This window comes from Hylaeus anthracinus, unplaced genomic scaffold (assembly GCF_026225885.1).
Source record: "Hylaeus anthracinus isolate JK02 unplaced genomic scaffold, UHH_iyHylAnth1.0_haploid 5, whole genome shotgun sequence".
Lineage (NCBI taxonomy): Eukaryota > Metazoa > Arthropoda > Insecta > Hymenoptera > Colletidae > Hylaeus > Hylaeus anthracinus.
This window is the reverse complement of record NW_026535322.1, coordinates 6,160,113-6,187,410: the sequence shown is the minus strand read 5'-3', so window position 1 is coordinate 6,187,410 and position 27,298 is coordinate 6,160,113. Positions and strand designations below refer to the sequence as shown.

Genomic DNA, 27,298 nt, shown 5'->3' with positions numbered 1-27,298 from the left:
ACCTCACCGCTCGCAGAGCGATTCAGCGAGCGGTACCTTTTCCCAATGCACCCAATATCACGTGTAAGGGTAAGTTCCACCTGTGGTGGGGGGATAGCGTCAACCGCGACGAGGAATATTCCTGCAGGTTGGCTCGCTAGTTAGTTTCGCGGTAGCGTGCATGTACATGCGCAGGGGTGTCACTGTATTGAAACAAATTCGCTCGTGCAGACACCGAGAGACCCCACAGCCGTTTTCCTCGGGCGTTCGATACGCGCGCGCGCGAAACGAATCGACTTCTACCATAGTATCGTCACAGTTCTCGTCGAAGACGTTCCGTGATTTTGCACCCTTGTCGAACTCACAACTAATCGAACACGAGGGTGTACCTTACCTACTTTCCTTCGTTTTCGTTTCCGTCTTTCTCTTCTCTCCCTTCCAGCTACAACCTTTTATTTCCTTCTCACCTATTCCTATTCGTGCTCGTATATGCACCATTCATTTTCTATTCTCATTGCAGCCCCATAAATCCAACACCTTCTCGCACCGCTGGTTACATTCCTTCTCTTATGCCAGTTTTCGAGGATTCTCGGGCAAAACAGGCTGCAATGGCTCGCGAGTGGTGTGCAAAGTGACCAGAAGTAAATTTGTTTTATTCGTCCCGTTGTATATTTTCCTTGGTACCACGTATCCCGATTGAATTTCCAAGTGCGATGCGAGTAACCTCGGTGTCGTGTGCGAGCGATATCCAGGAGCTGCTGCAGGATAGGCCAGATTAGAGGCCTCTGTTTACCCTTCTCTCTCTGCACGCTGTCACTTTCCATACACCTCTCCTTCTCTCGCTCCCTTCAGTCGAAACGCGTCATAGCAACACGATCGTCATCGACGAAAAAAGAACCTATATACACCCTCTGCGACACACATTCACGTCGATTCGCCCTTTGACCCTCGACAAACGAACAAAGCGTGGTCCCATGAGCGTGGAATGTTCGATACACAGAACGATGCGTTCGCTGCGGTCAGGTTCATGGCGAATCGACGCCGAGCCCGTTCCCAACTGAGAGAATCGAAGCGTGGAAGCCTCGCAACGATGAAAGCTACGAATTTCGGTAAGCGGTGGACCCAGAGATTCCAATGATACCCTCGCAAGCTGGCCGTGAGGAATGCAAAGCTTCTCAGAATCCTCCGAGTAACGGCTCCGAGGACAATGGCTTCACTAATCGACCTCGAGTGGCGGGCCTGTACGCGAACCTCTCCAGAGAAGAGCTCGTTCGGTTCTCGGCCGGAGAGGGTGCTCGATCCAGAGACATTCTCGACAAGTCGCCCCAGGAGATAGGCAGCCAGCGAAGTCTGAACCTACCCACGGAGGAATTCGAGCTCCTCGATCGCTCTAGAATCGGAATATCGAGAACACCTCAGCCATCGAGGAGAGGAGAGTTTCGTTACGAGCCTAGGACCACGTTCAACGAGTTCTCGAGACGCGAACATGGATCCAGAGACCATCAGGCTCAGGACGAACGCGGCAGGCTCGAGTGTCGCTCCTTTAGAGAGTCCATCCTCGAGTTTCCGCGCGACCAAGAGGCCTCGTGGCAGGATGCGACCAGAACCGACCCCAGAATATCCACTAGCGATTACATCCTGAAGAAAGATGCATCTTCCTCTCGAGCTTCAGCCTCTGCCTCCATCCTGGTCTCCCCCGCGAGCGAGACCAGCGAGTCCTCGCCTCCGGATGTTGACAAGCCCCCTCAGTACGAGTACGACAACGAAACCCCCTCGCCGATTTTCCTCAGCTACCCTCTCGCGTCCTATGCCGAAGAGACGAAACATAAACAATCCAGAGGATCGATCCTGGACGCCGAACTCGAGTTTACGATGTACGAGGATCAGTTGAGACTCCAGGATAGGTTTAAAGCGGAGTCAGAAAAAGCTTCCGCGTCTCCAGGCTCGACTTCTTTGAGACAGAGAAGACGCAAGGATGATCCTGATGCGGATATCGAGACGTCGGAGGGCCCTTCGAGGTCCACGGTCGCAAGGTTGAGACCTCCTCTGATCGCCACTGCGGGAGCCTCTGCTGATTCCGGAACAGGCGACAGCGGAAGCGCGGAGATCCAGGTGGATCCTCCGGGGACACCTAAGGTGAATCCTGAGGAGGTTTTGGGGAGGAAGCTGGCCAGCGAGGGGGAAAACGGGGGGAAGGCGGCCAGGACGCCGACTGGACACAAGCAGACGGTGAAGTTGTTCACGAAGGAGAGTCTGGATAGGTTGGAGAACAGGACTGTCCAGCTGGTGAGGGACTATGGGTTCCAACCGAAGAGGAGGATGTCTGTTGAGGATGGCGCGGTGCTTCCAAATAAGTTTGAGCCTTTTCCGACTGAGCTGTACGGCAGGCCCCTGGAGGAGATTGATAATTTTATTTATGACGAGGTGAGTGCAAATGGTAGTTCGTAAGAAACTACGTATAACAACTACCCTTATAATTATTAATGAATTGTTCACCATTATGAATCACCATTAGAATTGTCTCGATGGTTTCGGTGTAAAACAATCCGATCTTGATATTATTTTCTGCCTATAGGATACAGAACTACCCTTAAGAACTACCCTTATAATTATTAATGAATTGTTTATCACCATCAGAATGGTCTCGAGAATTTTGGTGTCAAACAATCCGATTTTGATATTATTTTCTGCCTATAGAAAGAACTACCTTATATACAGAACTATCCTTAACAACTAACCTTATAATTGTTAATTCATTATTTTTCACGATTATAATGATTTCTATGTTTTTAAGGGCGTATAATCTGATTCTGATATTAGTTTCTGCCCAGGGTAAAGAATGACCTTATTTTCGAAGCTTCTGTGACAAATTACAGGTGTCTTACAAGAAGCACATTGCATGAAAATAATTACCAAGATAAATATAATATATAAATATAATATAATATAATATATACACATATATAAATAATATAGACAGTAGAAAATAGATAAGAACAGAATAGATGAGTAGAGTTGAAAATTTGACTTTAGGCCAAGTTTTTGGCGATTTTGAACACCGTAGCGTTCTAACGTCCATTATCGTTTACACAATGGCCCACGAAAGTATTCGTAACGCTCTCAAATGAAAGGTTTGACGCTCGACGGCTATAGCGCCAACGCTTTTGTTGGCGGTGCTCGGTTTGATCGTGCGTTCCGATTCGTAGTATTGAAGCTTTTTCTCATAACACGTGGCTAACAGCACAATTTTCACGAGCTACGCACAATAGTGTGGCGTTGCTTAAGCTTCTATAACTCGTAGAATATGGATATCAATAACATGGCATTTTGCAATGCGATAGAATCATTTTCTGAACATTCGTTGTACAGTGGCATATTATTGGTCATAAGTTTGGCGTTCCTCGATGAAATTGTTTGCAACTTTTAGTGATATAGACACGCTATTACCCACAATTTTCAAAAAAAATCCATTGAGATTTGCTGGAATTGTAAATATTTTTCACAAATTTTAGGTGACACAATTTTACAGGGACGCATATTTATGATCGTAAGTTCCGCACTTCCTCAATCAAAAGCGTTTCCATTTTTAAAAGAATACATTGAATTTTATAATTATAAATATTTTATGAAAATTCGTGTGGCACACAATTTTACAAGGGCTTATATTTACGATCATAAGTTCACACTTCCACGATCAAATCGTTTGCAATTTTTAGTGACATTAGTTGAGTTTGAAAGAGTTATAAATATTTTTCGAAAATACAAAATTATCTGTCATACGAAATTTTCGCAAAATATTTCTAACTTCCGCAATACTCAATTGATTCTTTCGAAACTTGGTAAGTAATAGCGTATTAGAATGAAGTCATTTCACGAAAAATTGCAAACGATTTAGTCGACAAAGTGCAAACTTACGTTCATGAATATTCATGATCATAAAATTGTGTGTCACTCCAAATTTCCAGAAAATTTCGTCTGAAGTATTTAATTAAAATATCGCCCCCAACCACTTGTTGTTCAATTCGTACGAAAATTCTGTTATCCATGCACGATTGTTCTACAATTAGTTCGCACGAGGAAGGTTCTACTGTATATGTACAGCGAACAGTGAGCCAGTAAAGTATTCACAACACTCGTAGCTGAAAGGTTTGACGCTCGATTGTTTTACCGCCGCGCAAAGCGGTGACGCTGTTCAGATTTAGTACTGAAAAATGCTATGGCTTTTGCTGGCGGCGCTCCGTTCATCCTGCGTTCGAATTCGTCATCGCTGAAGAGACTTTCCCCTTTGCCGCCAAATGTACACAATAGGCGCGTTTGTACTAGCACCGTTGAATAACTTTTAAGGAATGAAAGATAATTTAATGAAAAAAAAAAAAAAAGAAATGTACTTTTAGATTCTATAGGCTCTTTTGAACCATTATGGAGTATAATACTATATTTACATTTAAGAAAAACAACGTTTTGATAATTATTCTTATTCTATGAATTTTAATTTTCTCACCCAATGTGGAACATATTCTAATCGTTATGAAATAGTACGTAGCACATTTTCTGAGATTGTAACGAAACAATTACCAACGTTGAGTTTTCTACAGTTTACTACCAATTCAATGATTGGTTCAGTTATGGTCTTACGGAACAGAAAACAAAGGCATTAAATATTTAAGGCATGTGTGGTATTTTTCGAAGCATTATCCAAGATGTAGAGATACTAACTTTACACGAACAGAACAAACTTTACACGGACGCTATACATATTTATCTTTTTCCATGACCTAATATTACTTGTAACTATATGCTACTTCGCGGGCAGCGAAAAGTAATAGAAAGTAACGTAAATCGGAATCATTTGATAGATTTGAACATTTTTAATCAATTTTCCATGGCTCTCTTCAGTTCTGTACAGTTTTCTTCGCCTTAGTTTTCTTCTGTGTGAAGAGTTCGAAGAGAGGACGTCTCTCTTCTGCGCGTAACACTTCACTTCTACGCCAACTTTTACACTCATTTCTTCCATAATTTAATAATAAAGCACTGACAGCTATTTTCCAAAGAAGCTAAGTCTCTCTTCTTCTCCTAAAAAATCTTAGAATTTATTCCTAATGCGTTTTACTCGTGTTTGTTAATTCAGTCGAATGGATTGTAGAAATCATATATATATATGTTTAAGCTTCTACATTTCTACTAAAACACATTCTCACTGCTCTTAAATGCATATTTACCAGATTTCAGTTTTAAATCGTTTAAACAGTGGCAGATGTCCCTAATTGTGCTTTAATTACACCTCAGACTCGTGCACCATTTTCGATAAGCAATCTTGCGTTGTGAATGTGCCATTATTATAATTGCGCATATATATTCTATATATAATGTCTCGAACACACTCTTATGAAGTAATAATATTTTTTAGGTACTCTCATTTTTTTGCCTTCTGCATTCCTGCCTTCTGCATTCCTACATTGCATTATTGTTTAAATTTAAATTTATTCAATTTAGTCAGTTTATATAGGATTTCCTAAACATACATTTCTATCCATCAATAATATTTTCAGGTGTTTCAATTATTTCCTTTTGCAACAAATTTTTTACAGCGCAGGACAAAATGACAGTTCCGCTATCGTGATTGTTCGTATCTAAAGACGCATGTAAGGATAAATATATATAGACGTTTTATGGACTCTGTATATCGCACGTGCTTTTCTACGCGAACACACTAGAGAATGGCTCCTCGTGGAACGAGACATTTTTGAATGAGAACATGGAAAGAAATGTAAACAGAAGCTAAAATAGGTGGACAAAAAAAAAAGTGATAGCCCATTCGAGAAGTTTGCGCGTCTTAAATTTTGTATTAGTTGTTACTGAGGAGGAACATCAAGGAAAGAAAGAAGCATTCGGTACGCGAGCATTTCAACGTCGAAGCCGATTCGAATTGAAGCATTTTGAGATCGAAGTTGTTTAGAATCGAAGCACTTCAGAATGGAACAATTGCAGTGTTTATATTTATATCGAGGTACTTTAAGATTGGAAGCATTTTGTTACCCGAGCATTTGACATCGAAGCCTCTTGTGATTAAGAGTCGTGCGAATTGTTTATGAATATCACTAACACTCGATCAGAATCGCGGAGAAACTCGTTAGATATTTTTTGCCAAAAGATCAGACCTTGCTTTTATTTTTCACGGAGTTGTACTTTCATCCTGATTATCCAGTAGTTTCAGCTGGCCTATTAGAAGAATAGACTCTTTATGACGAGATGAAAATGAGAAGATAGAAGGACAGAATGAAGGCAGTGGAGCGCGTATCGTCCTGAGGGTCTGCTATTGGAACTCATCAGTAAGGCTACCTAACAGGCCTTGCCTTAGACGCCCAGATGCTTAGAGGTCGTTTAGGAATTGTATAGAGTAAGAAAATTAAATGGGAACGCTCGAGTGTTGCGAAATTTGGTGGATAGTAGCGTGTTAGTGTGAGGTAATAATATCACTAACAATTGTAAACGATTTGATTGAGGAAGTCCAAACTTACATAAGTCTCTGTAAAAATTGTGCGACATCCCAAACTTTCGAAACATATTTATAACTCTCGCAAAACCCAACGCATTCTTTTGAAACTTGGTGTACGGTGGTGTGTTAGCGTGAGATAATATCACCGAAAATTGTAAACCATTTGATTGAAAAAGTCCAAACTTATGATTATCGATACAAGTCGCTATAAAAATTGTGCGACATCCCAAACATTCGAAAAATATTTATAACTTCCGCGATACTCGATGGATTCTTTTGAAACTTGGTAAGTAATGACGTATTAGAACGAGGTCATTTCACGAAAAATTGCAAAGAATTTCACTGATGAACGGCGAACTTGTGCTAATAAATATGGATTACCATAAAATTGCCTGTCGCATTGCATAAGGTCACCGCATAATTATTTCAAAGAGTTGAAACATGATACGATGCGAGCGAGTATGATTATCGCAAACTACCACCCGAACAAATTTTACTTCAGCAAATAAAATATAAACGCCAGTTTCAAATGACAGAATCGCGCTGAAAAAGAACACCACCGTGTAATTGTGCACGAGTTCAATTATAATCGCCGATAGAACACAGGAGCGACCGTGTTACGTAGTTTCATTATTAAGTTTAACCGTCGAAAGTAAATTACGAAAGAAATTGTCGGACAAAAGAGAAATATTTAAATAAACCAAGGAACGAAGTGAAAGATGGAAGTGAACGTTGGAGTTGACGTCGTTAGTGACGCAAGGTTGAGGGTTGCGAGTGAAATTGATTTATCGCGGCTTGGAGACCGGAGATTGAAGGAAAGCAAACCATTTTGAGTGTTAATATGTCGGAATTAGACCAGAAAAAAATGCTGAGTCGCGGAGGAATTCGTTTACCCTGCATTACTGACGATCGCAGGGATCATTTCGAAATGAACCAAATAGCGTTTGTCTTCGATGAATATCCCCCTGTAATTCCAGTCGTTGTTCACCGTTCCGTTAACATGAATCTTCGATTAAATTATAGCTTGGCATAAAATTTTTAATTAAAAGTGGCGTTAAAGAAAACCAGTTACTCGAAAGTAACTCGTAAAATATTGGGTTTCTGAAAATTTTACAAGAGAGCCTTTTTCTAGGCAATTAAATTATCCACAAAAATTGTTCTATACGATTGTTTTGTAACATCGATCCTTTTGTAGATATTCGTTTTTTTTTGTCTGTTATATCTGAAATATTAAGAAACAAATCTTTCCCAAATAACTTTCAATTTCAATTGCAATGTCAATTTTGAATTTAACCTGTCGATCGTTACCTATTTCAGACGTTTTGCGTGGTGTCGAAGAGGTTCCGTAAAAACTACATACACAGATTCACAGCGACGAACAGCTGGTTCATATTTTCTCCATGGAACCCCATAAGACGTTACTGTATTTTTCTGAGCACGAACCAGTACTTCGATTACGTGGTTATGGCTACGATAATATTAAATTGTGCCTTCCTCGCTATGACGGAGACCATCGAGGAAGCCGAGTAGGTATTGCAAAAATTAACCCTTTGGCTGCGCGACGAACAATCGAATTTTCAAAAAAATATCACTTCATAGAGAACGATAAGACGAAACATTTTTCTATTTACCGTTTATTCGTACGGCGTTTAATTTCTAAAATAAAAATTAAAAAGTGAGAAGACCTATTTTTCAAAATTCAATTACAAAAGAATTTTTAAGTTTTCAATTTCTTGAGTTTTTAAACATTTCTCTGAGTCCAATTTTCGAGGACGAGTACATACTCCCTTCGCAGTCAAAGGATTGATCACGAAACTTCGATTTCGGCTATTTCTGACCTCCTCTTCCACATATATAGACACACAAGATACCTCGGAACAAACAATTAAACAATTAAATATCGTCAGAAAAGGCTCACTTACTCTGAAACACATTATTTGTCCTAAATCAAAGACTCTTATTTCTCCAAAAATTATCAGTCATTTACAAGTATCTTACTACGAATTATATTATTTTAATATCCATAAAATACGTAGTGGTTTTTCGAAGACTATATAAGGGAACTTTTTTTTAGGAACGTAAATTATCTAGAAAAAAATGTTGTATTCAAATTTGGACACGAATGTCGCCTAAGCTAGTCCAATGGACAATAACAGACATTTGAGTTGTTACTTTCGTTTCAGATATATATTCCTAGCTATATACACAGCCGAAATGGTAATAAAATCCATAGCTAAGGGATTCGCCCTGAACAAGTACACTTATCTGCGAAATCCATGGAACTGGTTGGATTTCGTGGTGATCACTAGTGGATACGCTACCATAGGCATGGCCGTAGGAAATTTAGCTGGGCTGAGGACCTTTCGAGTACTGAGAGCCCTCAAGACCGTTTCAATTATGCCTGGTAAGGGAATGCAATAGGAGCACGAGAATTATAATATTTTACGCGATCAATTATACTGTCGGGTTGTGGTAACAACTTAGACAAAAACAGTGTGACATTATAAATCTAAGAAAACTTGAGATCCTTAGACTTCGAACCCTTAAATATCGATAGTTTAATTGTTTCGTACAATTGTAAATATATAGAGACTCGAACTCTTTAAATTTTACAGATTTGTCAGTTATAATTTTTTAATTATACTGTTGACCTCTTTAAACTTTAGATTTATAATCGTGAAATATAATTAAAATATCAATATTTAAGGCTTCGAGATCTAAGGATCTCAAGTTTTCTCAGATCTATAATGTTATACTGTTAAAATATGACGATTTGAAGCACTGAAATCTAGCGATCTCGAGTTTTTTTTTTTTTTTTTTTTTTGTTTTTTTATTTATGATCTATTGACGCTTCGAAATCCAAGGGTGTCAAGTTTTCCTAGATTTATCGATCCAAATTTGTCTGATTTGATTCTTCGCAGGCTTGAAGACCATCATCAACGCATTGTTACATAGTTTTAAGCAGCTTGCCGAAGTGATGACGCTCACGATCTTTTGTCTTATGGTTTTCGCGCTTTTCGCCTTGCAAGTTTACATGGGCGAACTACGAAATAAATGTGTAAAAAGTATAGAATCTAATAATACTCAAGTCGATTGGAAAGAGTAAGTATCGCTTGATACGTGGTACCAGCGTGTTTACATTTTTTGCACGGCTTGTGAGCGGCGAGGCGAAGAATGACACCTCGTTGAGCCTCAAGAGGCATTAACCGACGTCTTCTGTCGTCCACAGGTGGACTTGGAATTCATCCAACTGGGCATTCGACGAAGACGAGGAGCCAATAATCTGTGGTAACGCAACCGGTGCAAGGTTCGCTGAACTTCCTTTGTCAAACCGTTTCAAACCCCTGTGGGATATCATTGTTTTCTTAGTTTGTTCTATTAAAAACGATTCGATTGTTAGAATTTCGTGGTTTAAAGTCGGAAGAAATACTATTAGAATGCAATGACTTTGAAGCTCTGGATTGTAGCCTGAGAAATTTTGCCTTGCAGACACTGCAACGAAAGCTACATTTGCCTTTGCGTGGGCCCGAATCCAAACCACGGGTATACAAACTTTGACAATTTTTTGTGGTCGATGCTCACCACCTTTCAATTGATCACTCTGGATTACTGGGAAGATGTCTACAATAAGGTATTTCGTCCGTTCTATTATTCTAAATCTATTTATTGTGAAAAAATGTGTTTGGCCACAAATTAGTCAATAAGACTGAAAATGCCCTGAATGACATCGGTATTATTATTTCTAAATTTCTATCTTGAACGTTTCAAACTTGCAAGTCTGTATATCAGAACCACCAAGACTGAACTTGTCTTGTTTGAAGATATTATATAAAATAAGGGATGGTTAAATTACTCGAAGTAAAAAAAGAATTAGAGAATTCATCCATGTGTGTTGCAACTTAAAAATTAATAGAATATTCACATGAATAATGGTAAAGGTACAATGTAATTGATTCGCAGGTATTGTCGGCGTGCGGACCTATCAGCGTCTCGTTCTTCACGGTGGTCGTGTTTTTTGGCTCATTTTACTTGATCAACCTCATGCTCGCCGTAGTTGCGCTTAGCTACGAGGAGGAAGCTGAAATTACAAATGAGGTAAACGAGCACTTCCAGTCATCAACGTTGGTCAACCATCAGATTTACTGTAAAATTGCTACCATTTAACGCTCTTCTTCCAATTATTAGGAACGAAGGAAAGATTTAACCGACCATCGCGAGGACTCGACGTTTAGTTTCGACCCGACAAGAATCAATGTAAAGACTCTTGCTAAAGAGAAACAGAAGAAATTGGATGCGAGGAAAGGTGTCCTTCTGAGTAGTTACACGCGTAAGAAGGTACGCAGAAGAAGACGTGGAAGAAGTAATGCTGGTTCCAGTATACCTGGCCAAGACAAGACTGGATCTGTACAGAGCAGGTATATTTACGCAGCATGTCACACTTAACTCTGCCATACTAACACGTTCACTGCCAAATAACTCGTGAAAATTTATACGAGTCCAACACTTTCTTTTTACACAACTGAAAATTATTTTTGTTGAACTTAAACTAGTACTTATTTTTGCAATCCTGTGCAATCCTGTGCAATGACGCGGCGATCAACGTGTTAATTATCTTGGGTGGTTTTTCTAATAGAATAGATGCCAGAGGAAAACATTTGGTTTTAGGGAGAGGGCGATATTGTGATAGGAAACTTTCTTCCACGGTCATAGCTTTTAAAATTTCAAGGCAATTGGCGTATTTTTTTTTTTTTTTTTTTTTTTTTTTTGTTTCAACTGGATGGATTATTTTCATTAGTGTAATATTGTATAATATTATATCATAATACCTTGAAATTTTGAAAGCTATGACCTTGGACAAAAGATTTCCTATCACAATATCGCCTCCTCCAAACCAAACAATATTTTTCTTCGACATCTATTTCATTTTACAAAAAAAAAAAAAAAAACATGGGATTCACAAGAAAGAACTTATTGAATTCTTATAGCGTTCAATCATTTGTTAATGGTGCTAGATCCGTGACGCCGAGCCCGAGTCCCAGCCCAAGGCATTCCAGTGTTCGACCATCTCATCTACTCCTGCACAATGTCAATCCTCAAGCAGTGGAGAACAACACTGTCCACAGACTAGCGCCCAATCGCGGAATGCTTCACTCCAGGCAGGCAAGTAACAACAGTAATCAACAATCGTCGTTAGACGACTCCGGAGTGGTGGACGACCACGACGGTGACGATGTCGCAAGCGTGGATGAGCACGACAAGCAGGATAACAAAGAATCGAAGACGGATTGGCAGGAGAATTCGTTCGCTAACAACAACACGGATATTGTTGTCGACCCTAATACCAAAGGCTCGGGAAGGACTGACGTAGATACCGAAGGTGAAATGGGCAGTGGACGAGAAAAATCAATAGCCACGCGTTCTGGATATATTCGAGCGCCCATCAACGTTCCTGCTTCCCTTGGCGCTGGGACCACTCGGGAAATTAGGGTGTTCAAGTGCAACGGTGTCAAAACGAAGAAACAAATGTACACCTTACCGCCAGAATATTTATCGCACATTGTTATTTTAGGTAACTGAGAACGTTACGTATGTGGGTGTCGAGACGTACTTACTTACGTTACAATACTTTATTTACTTTCCCGTAGATGATCTTCCAGACAGAAACTGCGAAAAGTGCATGCAATGCTGCGTAGACTACGAAGGCTGGCTACGTTTTCAGAATTCTCTATACAAGGTAAGTATAGAACGAGAAAATTACCATCGAGAAAGAAGCCATCGTCGCCATCGTCAAAAAATACATAAAAGTACAAAGTATCGATATTTTATTTCAATTATTCCTGATAGCTAGTGGCGGTGCCCTCCCTTAAAATCGAACTCCTTGAAATGACTCCTTCGAAAATGAAGTTATCCTCTTTTACATACTCTTTGAAAGGAATCGAACTAATAAGAGTATGAATTATATGCTTGGAAAGAATTGTACACTATTGTTAATTCACCTATAATTCACCGTCGAAAACCATATATCAATTTTCAAACATTTATCTAGAAAATTACTATTACTTAATTTCCACGTGACCTCAACTCCCTTAACTTTAGACTAACGAGTGGTCTGTATCCAGGTAGTGAGAGATCCGCTATTTGAATTGACAATCACACTGTGCATCGTCCTGAACACTGGCTTCCTGGCGATGGAGCACCACGGGATGAGCGAGCCCATACGCCAGGCGCTCAACATCGGCAACAAGGTGTTCACCAGTATCTTCACCTTCGAGTGCTTGCTGAAATTATTAGCCTTGAGCAAAGACTTCTTCGCAAACGGTTGGAACAATTTCGATTTGATAATAGTATCAGCGTCCCTGATAGATCTCGCCTTCGAACTGGTGGACGGTCTCTCCGTGATACGCGGTTTAAGGCTCCTGCGAGTGTTGAAACTGGCGCAGTCCTGGACGACGATGAAGGTCCTTCTCAGCATTATCATTTCTACGATAGGCGCCCTTGGTAACCTCACCTTGGTATTGGTGATCGTAATTTACATATTCGCCGTGATCGGCATGCAGTTGTTCAGCAAAGACTACACTTTGGACAAGTTTTATCCAGATCCTGTACCTCGATGGAACTTCAACGATTTCTTTCACTCGTTCATGATGATATTTCGCATACTGTGCGGAGAGTGGATCGAGCCGCTGTGGGACTGTATGAGAGCCGAGAAAGAGGACGGATTCGGAGCTTGTTTCGCCATATTTCTACCAGCTTTGGTGATGGGCAATTTCATGGTCCTGAATCTCTTTCTCGCGTTGTTGCTCAACAGTTTCAATTCCGAGGAATTGAAGCAGAAGAAAGAGGAGGTTGGCGAAGACTCGAAACTCGCGAGATCGTTCGACCGTATTCGCTCGATTATGCGGAAGAACAAGTGCTCGCGGATGGCCCAAGGCGCGATAAAGGCGAAAGGACGGGATCCTCAGTTGGAGAAGGTGGTTCGACGGATAATAGACAGGTCAGACAACGAGACCACGTACGCCATTCAAGAGACCGTGCTCACTCTTCCGAAAGATAACGTTTACAATAGATCCTATCAAGAAAGTTTGAATCAACCCGTGTTTTCTTACGATCCTACGTACGCTCAGTCCCAGTTGAAGGACGACGAAACCGACGAAAGCAATTCCATCATCGACAAGCAGTCCGAGTCCCAAGAAAGCAATCCAGAGGAATGCCAGGATCTCGAAGTAACCAAGTACTCGTCTCTAAGCAAAGCGCCTGTGGAGGAGAGGACTGCGATGTTGCATCAGGAGGACCCCTTTCTCAAACCTGAGGAACGTGTACCGAAACGACCGTGGCACGCGCTTGTTAGTTACGTCGATGAACTCACCGTTGGCGGTAGAAGAGACTGCAAAGGGAAGTACATAGATGGGTTGGGATCATTCCCGGGTTTTGGAAGGTCCAATCGACGGAAGGAACCTCAAGACTGTTTTCCACGGCAGTGCTATCAAAAGTAAGAAATGCATTCTGTTATTTTTCACACGTTAAACGCTGCGCTGGTCCCAGTCACTTCGCGCAGCATCTCCGCTTTGTGCGGTGTTTCGTTAACGGCGTCTCCTCTTTGTGCGGTGTTTCGTTAACGGCGTCTCCTCTTTGTGCGGTGATTCGCAATAGACGCGCGCGTAATGAAGACATTAACACGTGGATCGCCAAACAAATATTCTTAAAAACATTCGTATTAAATTGTATTTAGCTTATTGGATTCTAACATCATTTAAATTCATTTCCTTTGATGCTTAACTCTTGGAATTAATTTGTTTACTTCTTCGGTGAAAAGCTCTATCACCCATATATAGGCGAAGTGTTAAATAGTCTTAAACAAAAATTTCTGCCTGACAGAACCACCGCGGTGTTTAACGTGTTAAGTCTGTTCCAGCACAGGTGGATATCGATGATAATGATCCTATGCTGTTCTACACAGATGTAGCTGCATCGACAAATGCGTCGCAACGGCCATCGGCAAAAAATGGATAAAACTTCGCACAGTGGTTCTCTCTGTCGTTGACACACCCGGATTCGAATGGATGATTTTAATATTAATTTTCGCATCTTCCATAACGCTCTGTTTCGAAGATATATACCTAGATGACAATCCCTTTTTGAAGAGAATTCTCTATTGGACCAATCTTGGCTTCTGCGCGCTTTTCAGTATCGAGATGCTACTTAAGTGGTTAGCTCTGGGTTTCTGCAAATATTTCACAAGTTTTTGGACAATCTTGGATTTTATAATCGTTTTCGTAAGTAGAACAGTTATCAATCGAATACCAGTATCGATGTCGATCGTGCGTGTGCGTGTATTTGCGTGCATGCGTGAACAGAGACACGTACGTGAACGAGCGCATGTAACATTACATCGATTTTGCTGCATGTGTTTATTCTTTTCGCTAATCGCAATTTTCCTGTCTCGATCTCGCTGTTTGTGTCGATATTTGTGTCTTCATATCGTGTCCGTAGGTATATTATTTTCTTAACTTGTACAAATTATCAACAAATATGTGCGAACATCTTTCGATATTTTAACACTGGTTTTAATCATTTGAGATCTTGAAGTATATACTCGGCACATTTCCTGACACTGTTTAACCTTAACACTATATTTATAACGTTAAGGTATTTATAGAAGTATTTATAGCGTTAAGATATTTGTACACTATATTTATAGATCATAATACGCAACATATCTTTCTGAAAGTCGTACGAAATCGCAAATTTGACTCTTCAAAATGTAAAACAGGTTCTACCGAAGAAATCGTATTAATGACGAAAATGTGATATTTAAAAGTGATCTATATACAGTGTTCCATCGTTGAGATAAACAATAAACACGTCTCTTTTGAGTTGGTGTCAGTGATAACTCGACTACTGTTCGTCCAATTTTTACGAAAAGGTATAGTGAAACGAAGTATAAACGAATATTTTCCCATGATAAAAATCTTTGAATGAATGAATTGACAATGAGATACCGCGTGATAAGGATATACATATGTATCGCCGATGCGTTTCGACTGTGAGAGTGCGATGACGCCTAGTGGTTACCATGGTAACAAGTGCGTCTCTACTATGAAGTAGAGAGGACTCTCTACTTTAAAGAGGTGTCTCTACTATAAAGTAGAAAAATGCATTTACCCACATTCCCTCAAACAGAGGAAGTAGTGTGGGACACGCCTCTCAGAAGGAGAGGAATACCCGCTAAAACTCCACGGTAGCCGGATTCGGCGCTGTAGGGGGTAAATTAAATGAAGGGTCCAATGGACTGGTTCATCCAGGGGCCCACAATTTTGTTAAGACAATCCCTCTCCACATCAGCTGTTCAGATGTCGGAGACTGCTGCTTTTGACGTTCGTCTTGTTTGAGAAGAGGACGTACATTTAGCTTTTCAACACGTGCTCTTTTAGAACACTTAGTGGTTGAGGTCTCAAGGCCTTGGTCCTCAACGAGTAGAACCGTTGAACACATAGTGATTCAGGGCGACTAAATAGCTTATTGAGCACAGAATTGAAAAGGAGGACTTCAAGGGTTGAGTGTCTCTAGGACTTCCGTCCAACTCCAGGCCTTAGCGCTGAGAAGAAGACGTCCACTGAGGTCCTCAACAAATAGTTTCTTAGGACACTTCGTGAATGTGGACGTCCGGATAGCTTACGTACGGAGTACCAGCGTGAATACGAGACCTCACGGTTGAGTGTCTCGGTTCTTAGTCCAGATCCGGACCTTGATACCGAAGACGAGGGAGCCCCCTAAACTTTTCAACATATCACGCATTAGAACACTTAAGGCGAGGACGTCCATGTAGCTTATTATATCGTAATCAACTTCGGTTTCTGCTACAAGAAGACAGTCGACTTTCTATTCTTTAATTATCCGGTGCCAACCGACGCGTGTCCGGTATGAAATTATTCCATTTGCATTTATTCCTGAGAATGATGACTCTTTTGGTTGTTAGTCTGAAATGTGTAGGCATGTTGACTGCTTGTGATATTTCGTTCTACTATTTAAAGCGATACGATCCTTCTTGACAACTGAAGTCTGCTTTTGTTTTCGTTCGTACGGTCACGCGATTCGTAATAATCGTCAACACGAAAGAGCATGATCTAAAGTTGGACCGTTTATTTGCGGAGAACAAAGATGGAAATTAGAAAAAGTGACCTGTTGCTGGTTTTTTTTTTTTTTCTTTTTTTTTTCTTGTCGCATTCTCGCGGAGGAATTTTTCACCATTTGGCTGAGTAATATGTTGTGACTGTCTTATTTATGTTTTTCTTTTCTTTTTATTTCGCTGTTTACTTTGTTTCCTTTCTGTACGATATTTTCGCGTATTGTTTCCATTACTATAAAGTTTGTCTTTTGTATTTTGGTTATTCAGAAAGGTCGGCCTGACCATCGCTGCTGAGTCGTACCGTGTCCCCGATCATCCGAGCTTGGTGGGGAACGTGGATGGCTTGGTGGCGACGATATGGAACGGCGTTGGCGGATTTCCATCCTGTTAAAGTGGGGTTTCGTCGATGTAACGAGGAACGTTGTCGTGACGGGGTGTTATGTGTTGTCCGCTTGCAGTCACGCCGAGTTCAAGCAATGCCTGGTCGAGGTGAAACACATTTTAAACAAGTTTCGGCCAGGGCTGAACCTGGGGAACTGTAATTTAGGGGCAGGAGGCACAAGATATTTGATTAATTATTTTCAAAATAGATTTCAGATTTATTTGGCTACAACAGCGCCACCTACGTCTAGGTGTCATTTTTTAATCAGAGAATGTTACTCTTCGTGAAAAACTAATCGTTTTTCATATTTAACAGTTTTCACCATCTGTGATAGTTTTCGAGAGATTTAATTAAATCCGAGGGTACCCCTTGAACATGAATATCAGTGTACCTGTGCTCTACCTGTGTGCCAAGTTTCGTTAAATTTTAAGTGTTACTGTCGTGTCGCGTCTACTTGCCGAAGTAATCTGTGTCTGGAGTAGGATCAAAAAGAAGAAGAAGAATTTGTTGAAGAAGACTTGGAGCGTGGCCTTATTTGTGATTTTTCTCATACCATGTACTCGGATATATACTTGAATAAAAAGCAACTAAGACACTCGTCCCACGTTAATTATCCTTCTCCTATTATCTATAAAATAACAGTATTACAACAGTATACACAATTATTTCCCGTTTCTTCCTCGAATTTACAATTTATAATTTTCTAATTATTGAAATCTCAGGCTTTTTCCATAAATGATTTCTTCCACGCTTCCACGCTGATATATTCACGCCACTTTAACGCACGTAAACTTGTCTACTAATTGCCACGTACGCTTTCTGAAACAGGTATCGACATTTAGCCTGTTGATAGAAGAGAACGAGAACCTGAAAGTGTTGAGGTCGCTGAGGACTCTGCGAGCACTGAGACCACTGAGAGCCATATCCCGATGGCAAGGCATGAGGGTGAGTCCTGTCCGCTAGAATCGTTCGCCAGATACTGGCAAATGGCTTGAAAGCTAGAAGTATTCGCTTCTGTTTCTGCTAGATCGTAGTGAACGCGTTGATGTATGCGATACCCAGTATATTCAACGTGCTCCTCGTCTGTCTCGTGTTCTGGCTGATATTTTCTATTATGGGTGTACAATTTTTCGGCGGCAAGTTTTTCAAATGTATCGATGAGAACGGAGAATTGTTAGATATATCGGTAAGATGAACATTTTCCCTTCGGTATCATCCTAAACGAAATGTTACCACCCGATGCAGTCAGCCGAGCAATCAGGCGAATCGGCTGATAGCTGAATGTTACTTCCCAGGTTATAAACACGAAGGACGATTGCTTAAGGACGAACTACTCATGGGAGAACAGTAAAATAACGTTCGATCACGTTGGGATCGCTTACCTGGCTCTGTTTCAAGTAGCCACCTTCGAAGGCTGGATGGAAGTGATGCAGGACGCCGTTGACGCTAGAGGCGTTGACCTGCAACCTCAGAGAGAGGCAAACATTTATGCGTATTTCTACTTTGTGATATTCATTGTCTGCGGCTCATTTTTTACACTGAACCTCTTTATCGGAGTTATTATAGACAACTTTAACATGCTGAAGAAAAAGGTAAGCGTTGAACTGTTGGTGGAGCCGGTATGCTTCAGGAATAATTCTTAACACGTTCTGTGCCGCGGTGGAATTTTTGTATTTCCAATTATATGGTTGCGTGGGACACCTATCTATCTATCTTATCATATCAATACTATTCATATTATAAATGTCATAGTTAATGTTACAAACTTACACTGTTGTATATATATATATATATATATATAGAATTGTCACAGGTTAATCAAAACCTGTGACAACTTGAGAAACACACTGTTATACCTCGTTAATTTGCATGTATAAGAAATAGTTTAGATATATCTTGGTCATTTGTACGTAGATATTACTGAACTTACCTTCGCACTTAACATTTCCTCGAGAAAAATCTCCGCAAGACATACCTGACCTCTTGGGGGAGCCTGGGCGTGGCGTGGAATGTCCGGCACCGCCCACAATGCGATGCAGGACCTCCCACTAGAGTTTCCGCGGTGCTTATAGACGCACACGCGACAGGAGTGGGGGTAGAGGGCGTTCTCTTCTCACCGAGAGGAGAAACAGAGGACGTTCTCCGCTCCTACGCCACGCCCACATCCAGAGAGGCGTGGTTTACGTCCCCTACATCCCCTTCGAAACACTAAAATCTTCGCTGTCTTAGTGTGTCTTACCGTGTACGCATTAAGGGGGGCCCTGAGAACGAAAACGACGCAATTTTCAGTGCCTCCAGAAAAGTTTGATGTTGAGGTGAGTTTCTCCGTTGTTCAGCCTGAAAATAAGTAATATTTGTGATTTTTTTTTTTTATCGTTGGTTTATCTATAATACACATGAATTTTTTTTAATAATATAACGCGGAAAGAATTTGACTTGTAAACTATCGTTTGGAGGCGTGTAAAAGACAGACAAAGGTGCAGAATTCAAAAAGATTCTTATCTTAAGTGTGCCTTAAGGTGACGTTTGATCAAACTCGCGTGGTAGATCGTTCTCCAAGAAATATTTAACACGTATTTTTTTTTTTTTTTCATCGGCAATCGTCCATATTGAAGGGGTGAAAACAGTCCCTAAAGTTGAGGGTCAATGCCATGTTTCTTTAAATATCTTGAAAACTAGAGGAGCTAGTTAAATGATAGATAAATTATTAGTTTTTCTAAAAAAAACATACGTGTCAAATATTTTTTTGAGCATTACCTACCACATGAATTTGATAAAAATCGGCGTGTGACAATCGGATACGTTCTTTCGTAAGTAAGGAGTTTAATGATAAGGCAGTAATAGTATTATTATGTAATAAAATTTAAACTGCATTCGTAAAGGTACATACAATTTCGTACAATTTAAAAGAGAATGAATTTTTTTGAGCCAACAATGTAGAAACCCTCCTTAAGGTAACGGTGACCCACGAGGCACGGAACGTGTTAATTGTGCAATACGCAAAGCAACATTTCTTCTTTCTTCCCCCATTTCTCCTTATTTCCAGTACGAAGGTGGAGTGTTAGAAATGTTTTTGACCGAAAGTCAAAAGCACTACTACACTGCCATGAAAAAACTCGGCCGGAAAAAGCCTCAAAAGGTGATAAAGCGTCCGATGAATCAGATACTCGCAATGTTTTACGACCTATCGAATTCGCGCAGGTAAATGTCTTTTTTTCACAAATAATCTATCTTTCGTAAGAACCGTTAACTTTCTCTGTTCAAATGTTATTACATTACTTACTAATAATATTATTCAAAAGAACAAATTCGGTCTAGAATTAAAGTTTCGTTTCAATGATAATTACGCACGTGTTCGTTTTCTCTGATCGCGATCTAATCGATCAACAACTGCGATATTTCCAGATTCGAAATAGCAATTTTCATTTTGATATTTCTCAACATGCTGACTATGGGAATCGAGCATTACGATCAGCCCCATCCGATTTTCTTCGTCCTCGAAGTGTCCAATGCGTTTTTCACCACTGTTTTTGGATTAGAAGCGATCGTCAAGATAATAGGACTCCGTTATCATTATTTCACGGTGCCCTGGAATTTGTTCGACTTCCTCCTAGTGCTGGCTTCGATTCTAGGAATATTAATGGAGGACATTATGGTAGACTTCCCAGTGTCCCCGACGCTCCTGCGAGTAGTGAGAGTGTTCAGAATCGGTAGAATCTTAAGGCTAATTAAAGCTGCTAAAGGTATTCGCAAACTGCTCTTCGCTCTGGTAGTCAGTCTTCCAGCGCTGTTCAACATCGGCGCACTTTTAGCCCTGATTACTTTTATTTACGCCATCATCGGCATGTCGATCTTTGGCCACGTTAGAAAACAAGGCGCGCTTGACGACATGGTGAGCACTTAAAAAATTAATTCAACGTTGATGCTTCTCCTGTCAACGCGTTGAACGTCACGCCGCGATCCCAAACTGAAACGACATTGAACTTTTCATTTACTCTACCCCCATTCCTACGTGGTAAAGGTTAATCAACATCGTTCAGCTGTTAATATTATCGATATTTGATATTATTCAGCTTTTAATCAAAAAAATAATATATTTAATTTCCATCGAATAATAATTAAACTGTGAATTTTTATGAAAAATAAGATGCAAATGAGTTTACAAAAATTGAACGTAGCTATTAATTCATTTAGATCTGCAAGTATTATAATACGAACTGTACTTTCAATTTTTGTTTGTATCATCGAATACTGTATGAATTTCGTAGTTTCTTACATATTCAAATTTCCTATAAATCCATACAAATTCGCAGTCTAATAATAAATTATATAATAGAAGTAGTTATAACTTTAATGGAATATATTATTACAATCGCACAGGATCTGCACTGACGCAAAAAAAAAAAAAAAAAAATAATATGCATGCGTGAGTGGAGGCATCCCTGGTATTACTGCAGAGCATGCGTTAGCAACAGCATACAATAGCATAATTTAGCATGATACAGCATAACACGATACATAACGATACAGGACAAAACGACACAATATATAAAGATACAGCATGACGGAATATTCCAGCATAATTGGCACAATTTCTTCGTACTTCTATTATTCTTCTATTAATTTATCGACCAAGTTCGTCAATTTTGCGATCGTTTCAAATAGAACGCTGACGCAAAGACAAGTGCGCACGCGTGAAGTTTGAAGCGAGGCGCGGATTAGAGAAAAAGGTTCAGTGACGGTTCCTAGGGGCCAGCTTTGCGTCCAACGCGTTGACTCTGCTTTCTAACACCTACGAGACGAGTCACTAACGATTAGTCACTAACAATTAGTGACCCGTCTCGTTGAGATTGGACTATATTCAAACACCATATGCTGATCACAACTTTCTCGTACTCTCCATCCCCTTTTCTTTATCCTTAGGTAAATTTTGAGACTTTTGGTAGAAGCATGCAATTACTATTTCGATTAATGACATCAGCTGGTTGGAACGATGTTTTGGAATCGCTGATGGTACAACCGCCGGACTGTGACCCGACCCCCACCTCCCGGCAGTTGAACGGAAATTGCGGATATCCCCTCCTGGCAATAACTTATTTTACTTCCTTCATCATAATCAGTTATATGATCGTTATCAACATGTACATCGCCATTATCCTCGAGAACTTTAATCAGGCTCATCAAGAGGAGGAGATCGGTATCGTCGAAGACGATTTAGAAATGTTCTACATACGGTGGTCCAAGTGAGAATTGTTTCCTTGTTTACGATCGGTGCTTTCCAATCATCCGCTACGAAATAATTATATTACTTACTTTTAAATTAATTCAAACTTCCCGCGTCCTTCGACGCTTTGAAAATTGCGCGTATTACGTGTATTACAACTATCTGATATATCGAATAGTAATTTTAATTTCAACATTGAAATTTGCGAAAAGCTAATTTTTAAAAATTTCGATTATGTTAAAAAAAAAAAAAGAAAAAAAGAAACCCACAAATCACCGAATATCTGCAGAGATATCGATTCCGTGATAAATTTGTATAGAACGTTATCTGTAGGTAATTTGATTCTCTAGAAAAGAGCTCCCTTGCGATTTTCTAAAAACCATTATCATACGAGTCATTTGCGAAGAACAAAGTTTTAAAAATATCAGATACATATAAGAAACGAATAATTTGTAAGGAGATCGGTTTTATGAAAAACGTGTATTAAACGTTTTGTATAGATAATTTAATTCTCTAAAAAGTATCTTGCTTGTGTAATTTTCTAAAAGCCAGTATTTTAGTCGCGCGCAACGTTCCACTCTGTGTTAAGTATCGTTAATCAATTGGAAAGCACTCGATAGCGTTACCCTTCTGTCTAAATCCAGGAAACCTGTGTCTAACGCAATGAAATTATGATTGGTCCCTAGGTACGACCCACATGCGACACAATTTATAAATTTCTCGCAGTTGAGCGATTTCATAGCAAGCCTAGACCCACCCTTAGGAATATCGAAGCCAAACATGGTGGCGTTGGTTAGCTTCAATCTTCCTATCGCGAAGGGTAATAAGATTCATTGTCTGGACATTCTCCACTCACTTGTCAAGCACGTTCTCGGACACGTTGAGGAGTCCGAGGACTTCCGAAAGTTACAGGAACAGATGGACATTAAGTTTAAGAAACAGTTCCCGACGCGCAAGGAACTCGAGATCGTTTCATCGACGAGGATGTGGAAGCGTCAGGACAAAGCAGCTAGATTGATTCAACGCACTATCAGAGAATATATAACGTAAGTGAACTTTCAACGCGATCCAATAGAGGACTCTTTTCGATGCTTCAAATGCCTGTTTCAATGTACTAATTACTTCTGTTCTTTCATATTTAATTAATTCTGTACCTTTATATTGAATTTCTTTATTTTTAATAATGGCAATAAAGTCTAACTAACAAGAGCTTGGCTAATATAATTTGCTAATATAATTTGCTAATATAATTCATTGAAAGCTACATGTTTCGATGTAGAAATTAATTCTCAGCGTTTATGTTCAATCGTTTATAACTATAAATTCAAACATTTATCATTTCGATACGTTCACTTACTTCACGTTAGAATTATTTGTCAAATCTTACGTTAAATCTTCCAAGCCCTCAACTTAATCTCTATGAATCTCTACGTTGAATCTACTAGTCTGGAGACGACTAATCCGACTATTACTAATCCGAGGGCTATATTACAAGTCCTCGACCTAATCTCTACGAATCCATATCTACAATGAATCTATGTACCTAAGTCTCAACCTGATGGTCATTTGAATCTTCCTACATGTTCGAAGTTCGATAGCCAACAAATTTTATTTACCGTGGTTTTTCTAACATATAAGTATGAATCTATACAGCTAGAGGCCCTTAAGTTCCGACCTGATGGCCATCATAAAATATCTACCTGTTTTCCATTGAAAATACAGAGTGATCCTCTCGCTAGTGGACACAATGGACCGCGACAATAATTGACCATCATCGTAGACTTTGCAGGGTGACTCCTGCAGCAAAAGTGGCTGTATGGGTGAAAATGTGCGTGTACCGAGCAGAAAAGTCTTCGCCACACACATTTTCACCTATACAGCCGCTTTTGGTGCAGGAGTCACTGTCATGAAGTCTACGACGATGGTCAACTATTGTTCTGGTTGTCCGTTGTGTCCACTAGCGAGAGGATCACTCTGTATGGGTGAAAATGTGCGTGTACCGAGCAGAAAAGTCCTCGTCGCACACATTTTCACCCATATTTGTCAAATTTTACGTTAATATACGCTTTCGCTGCGGGAGTCACCGTCATAAAGTCTGCAATGGCGGTCAACTATTGCTGTGGTTCTCCGTTGTGCCCACTATCGATCACCCTGTATCTTTTCACCAAACTAATACTGCGAAATTGCCTAAGCGTTTCAGTGTGTACGAACGATTGCTTAACGAGATCCTTTGCTTCCAGAGCGAGAAAGGAACGCGAAAGAATGGCCCAGGAAGTGGATTCGCAGACGCAGACGTCGAGTCCTGGGGGCGGAAACGAGGGTAGAGGCGGCGGTGGCTGGAGTGGCAAAGTATCGGCCTTTCTACACGTGCATAGAGGTAGTCGAGCGAGTAGTCGCAAGTCCTCGAGGGCCAGCGACGCCAGTGATTTCAGCGAACTTGGTGCCGCGTCGGCATGGCTTTTTCCAAATTTGCCTTTGCTGTTGCTCCCCGGCGCCACCGGTACTCATGAGGACCTGCTTCCTCCTGCTCTAACCATATCACGCCCCTCGCCGACCACGGAACAACAATCGTTTGCCGGCTCCGCCGTTGCGAGCCCCACTTCCTCCGATGTACACAACAGGTACGCTCCTTATTTTATACACTCACAAGAGATCTCGACAAAAAATTCGTAGCTCTTTCAGTTATGGACATATTATGGATCGAAACTGACTTCGAAAAGAAGGAAGTTACTCGATTCGACGTGTACAGTTCTTTTTTTTTTTTTTTTATGTCTATTCACCGATCACACCGAGCTGTACTTGTATCTTGTAGAGCATGTCTCCTCGTTATCGAGACATGTTGCGATTTGTCTTTTTATACTCTTTTTTTTTTTTTGTAAAATTCCGAAAAATTTTTTACTACTTCGTACTTCGAGACGGATGGACCAATCGGATTGAAAGTTGTTGCATCTGGCAGGACATCGCTGCCACTTGGTCCCATGAAAACACGTTCGGCCTTGTTTTATTTTTTACCATTTTATATAATTTTTTGTCGCAAAAAGAGCACTATTTCACGCATGTTGAAAGTAATTTCTAGTTCGTTTATGCGAATACTCTCCAGCCGTAGATATAATTGCTGATTAAATGTATGAAATAATTTCTATTTAAACTGCATTATTACTCAGCAGTGTAATTTTGTCCTATAGATTTCTTTCATAAAACCAAAAATAACGGAGATATTCGGTTTGTCCTCTTTCGAACGCTCCACCCTGCACAACTAAATAAGTTACAAAAACGTTAGACCTGCTATCATTAGACAGCGGTTCTTTATGCAAAATGAAACCTTCGGTACCTACGATAATTGAACCTAAACAGAAATTTATTTTACTCTGATAATATTACAATATAAACTTTACTTTGAATATTTTTGTATATCATATTACATAATGCGTGCATTCTGTAGGTTCTTGGACATTCTTTCTATAAACCCATAAAAATCGGCATTCCATTGGGTTGTCCAGAAAATTCGTGCCAATTTCAATTCTTTGAATTTCTAAAAATTCAAAGGCATATAATATATATACATGTATTTATTGAATTACATAGGCGCCATTTTGTTTCACAATCGTTCCACCTTTTAAGGGATGTATACACGTTATTTGTTTTCAACCATTTCGATATATATTCAGACCTGTACCACCTACCAAAAGTCGACACGGACTTTCCGGACAACCCAATAGCTCCCATTTTCTTTCCAAAATATTCAAGTATCTTCATGTATGTTCAACAAAAAGATGTATTTATAGACTCGCGATTCGCAGATCAATCGCAGGGCCGACTCTCGGCAGACAGGACGCGGTTGAGAGTTACCCCGACGAGGAAGTCCCCAGTCTTCCCACAAAGCGCAGATCACTTCCACTGAGCGCCACAACGCTCTCCCTCAATACCTTGCATCGCGACATCAAAGAAGCGTTCAGTAGACGTTGCGGTAGCCTTCGAAAGAAACATCAACCGACGCCCGAACATCAAGCACCGCTGCCAATCGAATCTACCGACGTAAGCATACTCGTCACAGAACCTAGCCCGGAGAATTCAGCGCCGCCGTCGAGGCCTGCGATCCTTAGACGACAATCTACCGCCACAGTCGTTCATGTTGTTGTGCACCGCGAGAGCGAGGAGTACCAAGAGACGCAAACCGACGACACCAGTTGATCTTAAATTGTTGTGCTCGATAAATCCTCCGTAATAATTTTAACCAATAGGCCGATAAACTTTCGGGAGCCTTTCGTTATTATCACGTTACAGAGACCTCGTTATATTTACCGGTTCTTTCTCCTCTACCTCTTTGTTTCAAGGTACTCCCTTGTCGTCACCCAAAACGCTCTTACCGTTTTCATTACGCTTCGGAAACTTTGACTAAATTGTACCGTACGATCGCGATGATTCGTTGAATTCAATCCGAATAATGCACCTGTTCCTTTCGAGAAAGTAATATTCTTCGACTCGATTCTAGAAATTAGCGTTATATTCTACTCTTATCATTAGTACGTCTATTGTTCTCGATGAGCTTCGATCATTTTACTACGCGGTAGTTTAGTTTAAAGTTAAATAGATATTCAGATCAAATGTATGACATGAGTACCATGCGTACATGATTGTTACACTGTGGAGCATAACTATACATAACTATACATATTATGACTTCGAGTTGGCGTTAAATAGTATAGATTGAACCTGGCAGGATCATCGAGATTAAATTTGTTTCGTATCAAAATGTAACGTAGATTAAGATTATTGTCAAATTACTCGAAGTTTTATTATTCTCTAATTGTACTTGTACGATCGTACACAATACGTGAAGAGTATGACGAAGAGACCATGGTTTTCCTTGAATCATCGCTCTTATTTATTGATCAACCCTTTGCACTCGAGAGGCGACTCTCACCATTAGGTTTCACAGTGCAAATCTACAGTACCCAAAGTTCTTAGGTTCAATTTCCTTGGCGGTGACCTTGTTCTAAAATCTCGATAGCTTAGAACTCACAGCAATAGAATGTTAAGAAGGATCTCGAGTTGCTGGTAGATACCAGAGAAAAAAGGCCTCGAGTGCAA

The 27,298-nt window shown here is 40.2% G+C and overlaps 1 protein-coding gene across 6 annotated transcripts; it reads left to right on the top strand.

Moving 5' to 3' along the window:
- On the top strand, positions 1-27,292 carry LOC128895267 (sodium channel protein 60E-like). Of its 6 annotated transcripts, none has more exons than XM_054157708.1 (21): positions 44-2,403; positions 7,793-8,001; positions 8,659-8,879; positions 9,397-9,577; positions 9,705-9,782; positions 9,965-10,106; positions 10,436-10,570; positions 10,661-10,890; positions 11,488-12,044; positions 12,121-12,209; positions 12,595-13,964; positions 14,433-14,748; positions 17,812-17,928; positions 18,011-18,169; positions 18,279-18,575; positions 20,030-20,184; positions 20,389-20,875; positions 21,907-22,226; positions 22,894-23,253; positions 24,448-24,828; positions 25,993-27,292. In XM_054157708.1, exons 1-21 carry the CDS (start codon positions 1,114-1,116, stop codon positions 26,396-26,398), a joined length of 7,500 nt encoding a protein of 2,499 aa, XP_054013683.1. In that variant the 5' UTR covers positions 44-1,113; the 3' UTR covers positions 26,399-27,292. The 6 variants fall into 6 exon arrangements, 5 of the variants coding, with proteins under 5 accessions (XP_054013689.1, XP_054013688.1, XP_054013683.1 ...); XM_054157709.1 differs by having other exon boundaries at positions 46-2,403; positions 26,008-27,292; XM_054157710.1 differs by lacking the exon at positions 18,011-18,169.
- Positions 27,293-27,298: the final 6 nt, after the last annotated feature.